Source organism: Manis javanica, chromosome 1 (genome assembly GCF_040802235.1).
Source record: "Manis javanica isolate MJ-LG chromosome 1, MJ_LKY, whole genome shotgun sequence".
Classification (NCBI taxonomy): domain Eukaryota; kingdom Metazoa; phylum Chordata; class Mammalia; order Pholidota; family Manidae; genus Manis; species Manis javanica.
Window position 1 is genome coordinate 79,611,228 of NC_133156.1, and position 15,449 is coordinate 79,626,676.

Consider the following 15,449-nt stretch of genomic DNA (forward strand, 5'->3'; position numbering starts at 1 on the left):
TTTCTTGTTAAACTTCTATCTCCAGTGTAGTAAATTTCTTATTAAGGGGGTTGCTGAACTTGTCAAGGTGATTTGAATAGTTATAGTTACAGACTGCAATACAACATTTCCATAGGAATAGTGTGTATGCATTCATTGTATGTACCAGCTAGCATGTGTTATAGTTACATAAAAAATCTGGGGTTTCCTGAATCTTTGTAAAGGTTAGTTTTCCCACTATAGTGTTGAAATTATTTTTATGGGATAAAAGTTTGGTTAGGAGAAATGCATTAGATAAGAATTACTTCAGTGTACCAGTTAAATCTTACCAATAAGAATGTTACTCATCTGAGTTGTACTTTATTTCATTAGAGATTTGAGATACTGGAATCTCTGGCCTCAGTGGCTTGGTCCATTCTTCAAATGCCACTTATGGAGAGTATGGTCCTTTGGCTTACATCCCGCTAGAGAAGTATCGGGGAGACTGGATCCATGCCATTAACAGTTAAATGGCAATATGAAACACGGACAGGAATGTGCTTGCTGCTTTGTTTCCACCAAGGTCAGGCTGTGCAGAGGAGATCCACTCTGGCGACCCAGCAGCTTTGAAAAGGTCAACACCACTTATCTGATTGAGACCTATGCTCACTCAGATCTGCCCAGGGGCGTAAGGCTTAACTCAAGGAGGATCTTAAGCACTGGTAAATACAAGATGAAATTTTTGGGAGTGATTTTCCTGAATAGTATTTTTTTTTCCCACTTACATCCCAATTATGTGTTTAAATTTAAATCTCTCTGGTCAGATTTGACAGATACAGAAAGTATTGATTAAACTCTAGAACACCTCAAGAGTTTGAACATCAACTCAAAGCTAAAGTTCCAGAGTAAAATCCTGTGTTTTACTTACTAAGATTTTCATTTGCCTGGTCTCCCACCTTAGGGATCCAACCAACCCCACTGCTGCCTGCACCTCGATGACATACCTGTCTGCACTTGCTTCCAAATTAGGAAATCCCTTTTTTTTCAACATTCTAAGAAATGACAGTTGAAAAAAAACCTAGAACAGAAAGAAACACAAGTTTAAAAATCACAAAAATACAGAAGCAGGGACAGTGTCTACTGACAGAGGAAAGAACATGTCGTGGAGATGGGAATAAAGTGTTTCTCTTTGGGGTGATTAAAAAGTTTTAGAAATAGAGGTGATGACTGCCAGTTTAAAAATACACTTAAAAGTGGCTAAAATGGCAAATTTTGTTACATACATTTTACCACAATTAAAAGAAAAAACCCCAATGGTGTCATATACCCAGTACCGCTGAATCGCACTTTAAATGGGTGAGTTGCATGGAATATGAATATATCTTAATAAAGCTGTTTAAAAAAATGTCTTGGAGAAAAAGAGGGTCAGATTTTCTGAAAAAAGAAAGACAACAGTTGTAGTGTTATAGTCCCAGCCTTCCCGTTTTCATTTTAAAGAATTTGGTCTGATTTGCTTCTTCCTACATAGTACTGTAATTCCCTGGCAGATGTCCCATTTATTCTACATATGGAGGAAACAGGACCACAAATTATTGCTGCTGTTTGAATATGAAGCTTATTTGTTTTAGCGCTGCTGCTTCTAGAGCTCTTCCTATATTTAAAAGAATCATGCTGAACAGTGGCAGGTGGCCCTTTGATTCCTTATCAAGAGGGTGTTTCTGACAGTAATAGAAATCCAGTAATCAGAAGAAAGATGTCCTTGATTGATCATGTTTTTGGCCAGATTTCCCCAAAATCTGACATGTAGAAATGAAAGTAGCAATTGACAATTCATGTTGTTGGAGAATTCATCATTGGTGAAGCTATAATCCTTTTAGGAACATTAGAAATGATGGTAATAAGATTGAATTTGCTTTAAGTGACAAATAAGAATCTAGTCATCTGCAAAATGTTACAATAATTATAATTCATGGATTCCACACAATGAAATCTCACATTTCTGTAATGATGACCTATGCCACACATTCATTAAAACCTATTAACAATTTAGAATGCTTACTCATTTCATTGTTTTCATCTCTAATTTTAAATATTATAACCAATTTCATCCGTTGCTTCTACCCTATCATAGAACAGACTGCAATGCAATGCTGTAGGTTGAAAAAGACAACCAATCTCTTTCACTTAAAATAAACTCGATCTTATTATCACAGTTGCTAAGGTTCTGAAAAAGGATTATAACTCCTCAATGATGCAGCCTTTGTCTTGCTGTTGGCTTTTTGTCATTGTAGCTTTTGTTTTCTATCTACAAAGACAATCCACTGATCAAACTCAATCTAAGAGGGAGGAGATGGAAGTTGGGGAACAGGAAGAGGAGTCATTTTATAATTTATCAAGATAAATAATGCCACCTCAGGTTTTATAAAAAATAAATCCACTTTTAACAATGATGATAGAGGACTGATGTTTTAATTATGTCTCTAAAGGAAATTAACAGAACAAAATTATTTTTTATTTTAATTTTTTCTTGAGATCATACTGATTTTCTCAAAACTACTTAAGAACTCCAAAATAAAAGGTCAAAAAGAGTTCCTTAGGACAAACGTGTTCTGTTCCTAATGATTCTTTTGGAACCATAGTCAATGAAATCATCACGAACACAATAGTGTTTGTTCTGGGATAGACTTTCTGATTTCTCATTCCAAGACAAAGGAAGGCTGGAAAATCCAAACCAGAAAACATTTCTCCCAAACAAACTGTACTGTTTGAATCCTCCTCTTTTAAGCTGTGCTAAAATGCTTGATGGAGTTATTTTTAACTGGGAACAGAACATTTATTCTGGAAAATGTTCAGATCCCCAATTTTATCATGAGCAGAAATACATACTTTTGATGAAAGACTATGAAAAATACAGTAACCCTATCAATCCTTAGGTACAGAATCATTAACAGACAACAAATTTTACGGTTTTAGGAAAGAACACTTTCTAGATGTTGTTTAGTCTTGATTCTGGATCACCTGTATGTATCAATGCTGGAACAGGGTGCTTGACATCATCTAAGAAGGGTTTGTTTCTTCACTCATGCACACCATTTCTTCATAAATAATGAGCCGGGTGATGCCAAAAGGATTCTATGGTTTTTATTGATTGTTATTACTTTTATTAAACAATGTTAGCCATGTAGGATGACTAAAAAACAACTATGGAATATGTGCATTATTAACTATTAATTGACAGAAATCAATCCAGTCTTTCATTATAGCAGTAAGCTGTTGGGTTTCACAAAAATGTAAGTAATTTAATATTCCAAAAACAACAGTCACTTCTGGGTTAATCATCCAGTACAATCCATGTATTTCTGTTATGTGGCTGTATCTACTTATGAAATGTTAGCACAAAGCCAATACAAATACGAAAGTATCCTCATTCTGATGGTTACTGAGGGGCTAGAGGTGGGTGTCGGCGATGGGTATCCTCCGGAGTTCTACGATCTGGGAGTCAGTCAAGGTACCGCCCTCCTGGCTGCCTTGACCAGATTCATTGTCACTGACACTGAGACCAGCACCTACAGTAGGAAAAGAACACGTAACTCCCAACTCTTAGTGCAGTGAATTAAGGGTCAAGTCACATTAAGCTAACACAGATTTATTTCTATTGTATTAGTAACAAGTGAGCTATAGAATAAATATTAATATTTAAAAATTATAAAATTATATTTTGAATTTCTTTCAGTAGTTTTTATAAGTGAAAATTAATTTCTGGACACAAGTTTGGGCTTTCAATCTTTTTTCCTGTTTCTACATGGTTGACAGGTATAAATACTCCCAAGAACGGCATTTCCCAGTTATGAGCTTACTACAACTAAAAAAAATTATAGGGCAGATTGTTAGGATTTTTCAACAAGGAGGATAGGATTTGCTGTTAGAAAACAACCTCCAGGCCCACATGTACTAAATCTGGTAGATCCTTCAGCTGAGACTCAGTGTGGGCAGAGATCTGAGCAGACAGACGGCACGGACAATACCTGCATCCTCTCGGCACCTGGAAGACACTGGCTCTGACTGACTCAGCTCTGATCCCACGATAAAAATAATTACATAACCCAGTGCCAAAACAGATCCACACAAGAATCCCACACGGCTGGCTGTTCATTACAGATAGGGCTCAGAATCTGTTTTTGAGGAAGCTCCACTATTCACTTTGTTTTTTACAACTCAGAATAATTTTTAAAATGTAACAGTGTGTCAGAGTAACACCTTGTTCTTTTCTTCTCTACCACACAGAGTTTATGTACACTCTCCAGGGCTTGTCCCCTGCCTTTCACACACAAAGGCAGAAAGGGGATGTGGTTGCAGGGCGTGCTGCTGGTCTCAATCACCAGAGATTACAGCTCCCAGCTCCTCCCTCTCTGCCACCAGACTCTGTGAACAAGGAAAGTGAAAAACCAGTTGCTGGGCACCTCAGCTATCTTTCTGTCTGAGACATAGGTAAGGTGATTCTGCAGCACTGGTAGCTGTAGGAAGATGGTCTTAACCTCTTTGGAGATGGAAGCAGAAGCCCACTAACAACCTTCTTCCAGCCAAACCCTCCGTCTTCTGGATCTCTGTCTTTGGCACCCTCTCTCTGTTAAAGGCTGCTGTTGAAACCCCACTTCCTCTCTCCACTTTCCTGACACAGCACTTGTGCATCTCATCTTCTGATCTGCTGCTTCTTTCCAGAGCTCTTCTGCTTCTCTTGAATCTCTTCCTGTCTCACCACGGGAAGCTTTCCTTGCCTTCCCCAAACGATCCGCCTGACCCCTGCCTGCTCTCCAGCTTCATGTCTCACTACTATTTCCACACGTGCCTGGGATGCTCTTTTCATTCCCTATCTCCATCATCTGGCTGCCTCCATTCTTCCTATAAATACCAACTCAGGTATCACTCCTGCTACCCATGGAAACATGATGATTCTCTTTTGAAACTTCTGACTCCCCCACTGGATTATGTCCTTTATATCTTTGCATCTCCCAGCTCACAGGACAGTGCCCAGCCCACGGGGGGTGTTCAATAAATGTTTGTTAAATGTATTAATGAACTATGCTCTGCCTTCTAGCTCTTGAACATGCCCATTCCAGCTTTATTGTCTCTGTCCCTCTGATCCCTGCTGCATTCCAGGGCCATCTCTTTCTCAATAACAGACATTCGTTCCCCTTGCCAGTGGCATGAAGTATGGAACCTTGTGCACTGGCTTTAAAGGCACTTCCTAATCTGCTTCCATACTACCACACAGACATATTTCAACCTTTGCCCATTGAGGAGCTTTCTCAAAGTGCAGGTCTTTTGGTCCTGCATGTATCACGTTAATTCCAGCTTGAGTGTCTTCCCACCCCTTTATCGAGGCCCATTTCCACAGCCTTTCACAAACACGTCTTTCACCATTCCTTCAAAATGAGGAAGAGGATATTTGAAATTATTCAAATAATATTTGAAGAGAAAGCCCTAGTTTATACCTGAAAAAATATTAATCACATCCCGTTTACTCTCTCAAATTGCCCTGGTTTGGATGACAAAATAAATGGTACCTCTACATACAACGTATATGTAAACCATGAAGCAAAATGTGCAACAAACACCCTTGAACTCTCTTCAAGTTAAGAACTAGGTAGGATATTGCCACTGACAATGTAGTTTAAAAACAACTTAGTTACTTGCCAAAATTAATACATGTCACATAAAAAATACCAGATTTTTGTTATTTCTTGAAAAAGCAGAAGGCAACACAGGGCCTGCATTTCTGGATTGAAGAAAAAAAAAAAGAAACAAACACACAGATCTGGTATTCCTTCTGATTTGCCACTGTTTTCATCCAACTCTCTTGAATCATTTATGGTATTTGCTTGGCCCTTGAAGGGAACCTTTGAGTCCTCCATCATGCCTTAGAAGGACACAGGGCCCATGCTTCTCTGCCAGGGGAGCAGGGAAACTGTCCATCTTGTAATAACCTCAGTGGTTAGGTATGACATTGGCTGCTCTGTAAGGAGAAGGTGACTGAGGCCCAGAGGCCTATAGCGGCTCGATCTGAGTGAGAAGAACTAAAGGGCTAGGTAACAAAGTTGCCCAATACAGGATCAACTACAGAGAAATAGAGAGGACCCCATGATTATCATCAGGGCAAAGTGGGACTTCCTGACTGAAACTACTGATTTCCGTGTTGCCTGCTCTAAATCTCATTAGGATTACATATGCATTTGCCTGCCCTGGGGACACAGTACACAGGGCTGGGAGGTTATCACAGCCTGCAGCTTTGCAAGTGAATGGGTATGACTGGATTGGTTAATAGCCCAGAGCCCTGTGAGCGTCACCAAGTTTTAGATAGAGCCTCCCATTGAACTACCACATCTCCATGGCCCACCTCATCCTCCTTCTCAGTTTCAGCCCAGTTGAGAAAAAATGCATAATACTCAAATCCCAATCCCTCATTGAGACTCAAAAATGGCACATATTACACACAGTAGTAACATGACAGACTGGGAGCACAGTACATCTCTCGTCTGCTTGTAATTCATTAGTCTAGGAGGGCATTTTGCAGTGAGTATTGTGATTTCCTGAAAGGCATTTTGAGCTTAAATTTTAAGCCAAAAATTCAAGAAAAATCCAGTAATTGTGATCATGGTAAAAGTTACTCTCCCTTTGGTAGACAGACAAGGCAATATCAAAGGAACTAGAAATGATCATTTACATTTACCTAGCATCTCGCCTTTCCTCAACATTTCAACATGCTTTAGTCAGGAAAAGGGATGTTTATTAGTCCTGTTTTAGAGCTGCAGGGATTGAATCAGGATCAGACGTGTTCATGGAGTTATTCACATCATACAGCAGGAAAGTCACAGAATGAAGATATCCAACTGGCTTCTGATCCCAATGGAGGGTATTTTCTTCTACATCATTTATTGAAGTATTGTTGATAGACAACCTTACATTGGTTTCAAATATGCAACATAGTTCAAGAGCTACCCATATTATTATCACCCCCTCTAGCATGGTTACTATCTGTCAACATAGGAAGATATTACAGAATCACTGACTATATTCTCCATGTTGTACTACTATCCTCATGATGAATTTGTATTGTTGTTCCTTCTGCTTTGCTTTATTTTTATTTTCCACAAATAAGTGAAATCATATGGTATGTGTCTTTCTCTGCCTGGCTTATTTCACTGAGCATAATACCCTTTAGGTCAATCCATGTTGTTGCAAATGGCAGGATTTCCTTTTCTTTTAATAGCTGAATAATATTCCATTATGTATATGTACCACATTTTCTTTATCCCTTCATCTACTGATGGATACTTAGGTTGCTTCCACATTTTGGCTACTGTAAATAATGTGGCAAGAAACATAGGGATGCATATATCTTTTCAAGTCAGGGATTTTGTTTTCTTTGGGTAAATTCCCAGAAGTGGAATTACTGGGTCAAATGGTATTTCTATTTATAGTTTTTTTGAGGAAACTCCATACTGCTTTCCACAGTGGCTGTACCAATTTACATTCCCACCAACAGCATAGGAGGGTTCCCATTTCTCCACATCCTCACCAACACTTTTTTCTTGTCTTTTGGATAGTGGCCATTCTGACTGGTATGAGGTGATATCTTACTGTGGTTTTGATTTGCAATGTGGAGCATCTTTTCATGTGCCTGTTGGCCATCTGCATTTCTTCTTTGGAGAAATGTCTGTTCAGGTCCTCTGCCCATTTTTTTAAATGGGTTGTTTGCTGCATGTTGAGGTGTATAAGCTCTTTATATATTTTGAATGTTAACCCATTATTGAATGGGTTTATAAATATATTCTCTCATACTTTAACAGGATGTCTTTTTGTTCGGCTGATGGTGTCCTTTGCTGTACATAAGCTTTTTAGTTTGATGTAGTCCCACTTGTTCATTTTTGTTTCCCTGGCCCTAGGATATGTGTCCAGAAAAAAACTGCTCATACTTCTGTTCAAAAGATTTTTGCCTATGTTTTCTTATAAGAGTTTTATGGTTTCATGACTTACATTCAGGTCTTTGATTCATTTCAAGTTTACTTCTTCTCTATGTGGAGTTAGACAGTAACCAGTTTTGTTCTCTGGCATGTAGCTGCCAGTTTTCACAACACCAGTTATTGAAGAGGCTTTGTCTTTCCCCACTGTATGTTCATGGCTCCTTTATCATATATTAATTGACCATATATGAATGGGTTTGTATCTGGGCTCTCTATTCTGTTCCATTGATCCATGGCTCTATTCTTGTGCTAGTACTGTACTGTATTGATTACTGCAGCTTTGTAGTATAGCTTAAAGTCAGGGAGCATAATACCCCCAGCTTTGTTCTTCTTTCTCAGTACTGCTTTGGCTATTCAGGGTCTCCTGTGGTTCCATACAAATTTTAGGATTATTTGTTCTAGTTCAATGAAAAATGCCATTGTTATTTTGATAGGGATTGCACTGAATCTGTCAATTGCTTTGGGCAGGATAGCCATTTTGTAAATATTAATTCTTCCTATCCATGAGCATGGGATAGGTTTCCGTTTACTTGTGTCTTCTTCAATATCTGTCATCAGTGTCTTATAGTTTTTAGAGTACAGGTCTTTTGTCTTTTACCACCTTGGTTAGGTTTATTCCTAGGTAGTTTCCTTTGATGAAATTGCAAATGGAATTGTTTTCCTGATTTCCCTTTCTGCTAGTTCATTGTTAGAATCCAGGAACACAACAGATTTCTGTGTATTAATTTTGTACCCTACAAATTTGCTGAGTCCAGTTTTAGGTTTAATTGGTTTTTTTTGGTGTAGTTTTTAGGGTTTACTATATATATAGTATGTCATCTGCAAAGAGTAACCATTTCCTTCTTCCTCACCAATTTGGATGGATTTCATCTCTTTTTCTTGTCTGATTTCTATGGCTAGGACTTCCAGTACTATGTTGAATAAAAGTGATGAGAGTGGACATCCTTGTCTTGTTCCTGATCTTAGAGGAAAGCTTTCAGCTTTTCACCATTGAATATGATATTAGCTATAGTTTGTCTTATGTGGCCTTTATTGTGTTGAGGTATGTAAATCTATACCCATTGTATTGAGCATTTATATCATGAAAGAATGTTGAATTTTGTCAAATGATTTTCTATTGAGATGATCATATGGGTTTTATCTTATCTTTTGTTGATGTGGTGTATCACACTTATTGATCAATGAATATTATACCATCCTTGCATCTCTGGAATAAATCCCACTTGGTCTTGATCTTTTTGATGTATTTTTGACTTTCGTTTGCTAATATTTTGTTGAGTATTTTGCATCTATGTTCATCCAGGATATTGGTCTATAATTTTCTTTTTTTGTGGTATCTTAGTCTGGTTTTGGTATTAGGGTGATGCTGGCCTCATAGAATTTCTGAGTTTGGAAGTATTCCCTCCTCTTCTACTTTTTGAAATACTTTAAGGATGGGTATTAGTTCTTTTATAAATGTTTGGTAGAATTCAGCTGTGAAGCCATCTGGTCAAAGACTTTTGTTTGTTGGGAGTCTATTACCAATTCAATTTCATTGCTGGTGTTAGTCTGTTCAGATTTTTTCTTCCTGGGTCAACCTTAGAAGGTTCTATCTTTTTAGGATTTTGTCCATTTCTTGGGAGGTTCTACAATTTATTGGCATATAATTTTTCACAGTATTCTCTATTAAGTCTTTGTTTTTGTGGTATCTGTTGTGACCATTCCTTCTATATTTCTGATTTTGTGTACTTTTTTTTCCTTGAAAAGTCTTGAATGGGGTTTTCTATTTTGTATATTTTCTCAAAGAACTAGCTGTTGGGTTCACTGATTTTCTTCTGCTCTATTTTATGTTTTATTTCTGCTCTGATCTTTATTATGTCCCTCCTTATACTAATTTTGGGTGTCAATTGTTCTTCTTTATCTACTTTAATTGCAAGTTTAGACTATTTGAGATTTTTCTTCTTTCATGAGGTAGGCCTGTATTGCTAAGTACTTCCCTCTTAGTACCACTTTTGCAGATCCCACAAATTATGGACTGTCAAATTTCTGTTTTTACTTGTCTCCATGTATTGCTTGATTTCTCTTTTAACTTGGTCATTGATCCACTGATTATTTAAAAGCATATTGTCTAGGCTCCTTGTGTTTGTAGGCTTTTTTTCCTTGTGGACTTTATTTCTAATTTCATACCATTGTGGTCTGAGAAGCTGCCTGAAGCAATTTCAATCTTTTTGAATGTATTGAGGCTCTTTTTGTGATCTAGTTATGTGATGTATTCTGGAGGAAGTTCCATGTACACTTAGGAATGTGCATCCTCCTGCTTTTGGGTGAAATGTTCTGTAAATATCTGTTAAGTCCATCCAATCTAATGTATTATTTAGTGTCTGTTTATTTTCTGTCTGGTTGATCTGTGTATTGATGTGTGTGATGTGTTAAAGTCTCCTAAAATAAAGGTGTTGCAATCTATTTCCCCCTTTAATTCTGTTAGTAGTTATTTTACATATTTGGGTGCTCCTATGTTGAGTGCATATATATTTAAAATGATTATAGCCTCTTGTTGGACTGACCCTTATCATTATGTAATGTCCTTGTCTTGTTACTTTGTTTTGAAGTCTACTTTGTCTGATATCAGTACTGCTACTCCTGCTTTTTCTCCCTATTGTTTTCATGAAATATCTTTTTCCATCCCTTCACTTTAGTCTGTATATGTCTTTGGATCTGAAATGAGTCTCCTGTAGGCAGCATATAGATGGATCTTGTTTCTTTATCCATTCTGCCACTTTGTGTCTTTTGATTGGTGCATTTGGTCCTTTTACATTGAAGGTAATTATTGATAGGTATGTACTTATTGCCATCTTCTTAATTGTTTTTTGGTTGTTTTTATAGCTCTTTTCTGTTCCTTTCTTCTTCTCTTCTCTTGTTATTTGATGATTTTCTTTAGTGCTGTGGTTGGATTTCTCTTTTTTAATTTTTTGAGTATCTATTAAAGGCTTTAGATTTGTGGTTACCAAAGGTTCAAGGATAGCTTTCTGACTATATAGTAGTCTATATTAAGTTGCTGACTGCTTTATTTCAAGCACAATTTAAAAGTACTTTTTCTCTTCTTCCTCCTCCATACTATATTAGATGTCATAAACTGCACTTTTTGTGTATCTCCTGATTTTTGTGTATAGTTTGTTTTACTACTTTTGTTTCATTTTAATTTTATACTTCCTTAGTAATTAACTGGTCTCCTTCCTTTAGTGTGGGTTTATTTTCACTGGATAAAATTATTTAGGCTTAGGAACATTTCCATCTACAGCAGTCCCTTTAACATATCCTGTAATGCTGGTTTAGTAGTTATAAATTCCCTGAGGCTTTGTTCATCTGGGAATTGTTAAATCTCTGCTTCAAATCTGAATGATATTCTTGCTGGGTAGAGGAATCTTGGGTGAAGGTCTTTCTGTTTAATAAATTAAATATTTCCTCTTTTTCCTTCTGGCCTGTAAAATTTCTGCTGAGAAGTCTGATGATGGTCTAATGGGGTTTCCCTTGTAAGTAATTGTTTTCCTCTCTCTGGCTGCTTTCAATATTCTCTATATCCTTAATATTTGTCATTCAAATTATTTTATGTCTTGGTGTTGTCTCCCTGGGTTTCCTTTTGTTAGGGACTCGCTGCACTTCCAGGACCTCAGTGTCTATTTCCTTCCCCAGATTAGGGTGTGGGGTTTCAACAATTATTTCCTCAAAGAGACTTTCTATCCCTTTGTCTCTTCTTCCGGTACCCCTAGTATACAAATATTGCTTTGTTTAGATTTACACAGCCCTCTTATCATTCTTCCTAGAAATTCTTTTTTCTCTCTGTTCCTTAGCTTCGTTGTGTTTTTGTTCTCCAATTTCTATCTCATTGATTGTCTCCTCTACTTGTAGTAATATATTATTCATTACCTTCATGTTGTATTTCATTTCAGGTGCTGTATTCTTAAGCTCTGAGTGGATCTTTTTCAACTCTTGTATCTCTTTTGAAGTCTTTCCTGAGATCTTCAATACTTTTCTGCAGATCTTTGAGCATATTTGTGACTTTTACTTTGAAATCTTTATCAAGAAGATTGGTAATCTCCATTTCGTTTAACTCTTTCTGGTGTCTTATCCTGTAGTTTTGGTTGGAACAAATTCCTTTCTCTTCATTTTGTCATGGTTTCTGCATTTCTTCCTTTGTAGTAGATAGATATGCTTTGCTTCCTGGTCTAGAGAGTAATGACTTTGTGAAGAAAGAGTCCTGTGGTGTCCAGAAGTTCAAGACTCTTTACTGTCCAGTGCATGGTTCTCTTTTATAGTGGAGCCCCAGTTGCTGTTGGTGGGCAATGTGAAGGCTGACTTCCTGTCTGCTGGAAATGCTCTCCGTCTGCTGTAGCTGGCAGTTTGCCTCAGCCAGCCCTTTGCGATCAGGACAGTGGCTTCTACTGGGATCATTGTGGGTTGGGTGAGGCCTCCCTCTGTCTGCTGTGCAGTGATGGTGGGGATGCCCTGCAGTGAATGCAGGGTGGTGGTGGTAGCTGGTACTTCTGGGGCAGTTTGGGGCATGGCAAGTCGCAAGGTGATATGGTATGCTGTGTCAGTGAGTTACATGGGTGCCCCCTGGTGGTGGTGAGGTGTGCAAGATGTGGGTTGGTCACTGGTGGGGAGGAGGAGCGCTTGGAGCTGGCTCCTTCAAGTGTCTCCTCAGTTGGGTTGAAACATGGCCTAGAAAGCTGGGAGAGCCTTTATGCAGCAAAGTGTGATGCTGATGGTCTGAGTGGGCTGGTGTACTAGCAGTGTGCAGAGAAGTGCCTTGGGGCTGAACTGCCAGTGAGGGGGATGGAGCCTCTGGGAGTTCTGGAAGTGCTCAAACTTTTGGACCAAGGGAGGGCTGGGGAGATATGTTCACCTACATTTTCTCCTACTTAGAGAGTTCTATCCAACCTTCACTATTCTGGCACTGCTCCCACTGCTGGCAAGTCTTTCAAACTGCCACCTCTGCTTTGAGTCTCAGGACCGGTGGAGCATGCCTGTCCTTCACAAGCAGTTGGATTCTCATCTGCCCAGAGTGTTCCATCTGTCTCTGGTGTCCAGCCCCACTAATCACCAGAACCCAGTGCAATGAGGACTCATGTTCCCAGAGCAGATCTCCAGGGCAGGTGAGTGGAGTTCCTGGACTCCTATCCCCTCCCTGCTCTGTTCCCTCTTCTTCCTCCCGATAGACTGGAATTGGGGAAGGGCTTGGGTCCTGCTCAGTTGTGGCTCTTCCACTTTACCCTTTTCTGTGTGGTCTCCTCTTCTTCCACAGGTGTAGCTGGTCTGTTCTGCAGTCTTCAGGTCATTTTCAGGTTTAGTTGTATTTGCTGTAGTTGCTTCCTTGGGGTGTTTGGGGGAGGAAGTTTCTGCCTTACCTTCCTACTCTGCCATCTTAGAATGACTTATAACTGGTTTCATTTAAAACTATTTCATTGCTTAGGGAACAGGCTTGACCAAGTGTTTGTTAATAAGTTTATGCAAATACTCAAAGCTCTAACAATGGTTACTCCCAGGATGATCTGAGTATCTGCCAGCAGAAGTTAATACTCTGGGCTGCAGTTCTTAAAGTTAAATAAGTCATTGTGATTTTATGTGGTACCTCTGAAAGAGAAATTTTTAATGAGTTTTTTGAGTATTAGGGTCTGGATTCTGAATGTTTTTCACTTGTGTTCAAAGACTTGTTATTTATCTTCTTCTGAATGAAACAAACCATTTAAAGGAAATGTTTACCATGACATTTGTGTCATTGGTCTGCTGTAAAACCAGTAAGTTAAAGGACTAGGGATAATGGGGAATCAGATTAGTCTTTCTGGGAGAAGCCTTCTGTGAGGAAAGACCCTAAATCTAAGCCCATTATGCCCCAAAACTGACATATTCTAGAATCTTGTCAGAATTGGGTTGACAGAATTGCCAAGTTTTTGTAGGCCAATCCTACATTCTTGTTAGGAATGTAACTAGAGTACACGCCTTTCCATTCTACCCTCACTCTCTGGTAAACTGAGTCTCTGAAGGCTGTCCTAGAGTGACTGTTCTGGTTCTCCTGAAGTCTTGGTTGGGGACACTGATAATACCAGGACACCACTAGTCTAGAACTGAGTTGTCTAATTCACCTGTGGAAAGGCTGATGTGTTTCAAAAGCAATCAATTGAAGGATATTATGTTCTTCTTTTAGAGTGAAATGTAGATTTCTCATAGTAAGACAAATAATTTATTTAACAAATTAAAAAAGTCAATAGTGTTTTCTCTTTCCCCTTCTTCACTCCCTTTCTCTCTCTCCCTTCCTTCCTTTCTTGAAATCAATATGGTTAAAATTCAGATAGAAAAATGTCCATGACTGCTTGGGACCAGGGTTCCTGTTTTATACCAAATCATTTTAACATACTTGCCTTTGTTATTATTTTAAAATATGCAAAAAAGTGTACTCTAACACACTGGCTTGAAAAACAATGTCTTGATCACTTTGGAATTCAACTGTAGCTGTTAAACAGGACCTTGGAGCCTGCTGACACATTTGTAAATGCTTGTAAAGAAGTGATGGTTTTCCAATTTGGAAACTGGCTACCTGGGCTTTTCCTCTTAGAAGTCCCCTAGAGCAATGGCATTCTGATATTTCCCTTTACAGTACCCAAGATGTTTTATCTACTATGTTAAAAGTATTTTAGTATGTGTTTAAATCTCTCAAAATTATTCCAGGTTGAAAGCTGATGAGTTCTGAGAGTGATTAAAAGGGTAAAGAAATGGTATCAACACAGTTACTGTTAAAGACCTGAGTTATCCCACTGCCTGAAATAATTCCATGCATTTATCCATTCACTTATCTATCTATTCATCCTATACAGAGCATCAACCCAGCACTGTTATATATCCAGGTTTACTGAGATGAATTCTAGTCCTGTGTACCATATGCCTTAGTCCATCAGGACTAGCCCTGAATTTTATTTCAATGTGTTCATCTGGCCAACCTTTCCGGCTATGTAGATTTTGTGCTTAGATGGATCATGCTTCCTAGGCTCTTCCAACTGGCCTTTGTGACTTATTTGTGGCTTACTGACCTCTATTCTGCCTGTTATATACTCTGTGACACATATTTTAGTGCAGGACCTAGAGAAAGAGAAGTACACAAGACAAAACTGATGTGTAGGTGCAATTCAGAGGGGACAAATAGATCTCTTCCCACCTCGTCCTACCAGTGCCTGAAGTCCCACAATTAAGGAAGCACTTTCTTTTTTCACCTTTAAGGTAGTTCTTAAAAGAGTTTTCTATTAAAATACAAAAACACAGAAAATGCTTTTACCTACCACCTGTGCATAGAATGCTTTATTGTGAATGACCCTAAAACTAAAAAATAAGAATGTTAAAAAGAAGGGTTATCTAATGCCAAAGGCCTATTTTTATCTTACATTTCCAGTATTGCCAAAGGTCAGCTATAGATCTAAGAAGTGGTGGAAGGCCCAGAAAGCC

At 38.4% G+C, this 15,449-nt stretch overlaps 1 protein-coding gene across 1 annotated transcript in view; it reads right to left on the reverse strand.

Annotated features, from left to right (window-relative positions):
- Nucleotides 1-1,800: 1,800 nt before the first annotated feature.
- Nucleotides 1,801-15,449, reverse strand: part of ADGRV1 (adhesion G protein-coupled receptor V1) — a 577,341-nt gene continuing 563,692 nt past the window's right edge. Inside the window, exon 90 of the mRNA XM_037012118.2 lies at nucleotides 1,801-3,524. Coding sequence (XP_036868013.2) covers nucleotides 3,406-3,524 — 119 coding nt within the window. The 3' untranslated portion in view covers nucleotides 1,801-3,405. The remainder of the gene's footprint in view (nucleotides 3,525-15,449) is intronic.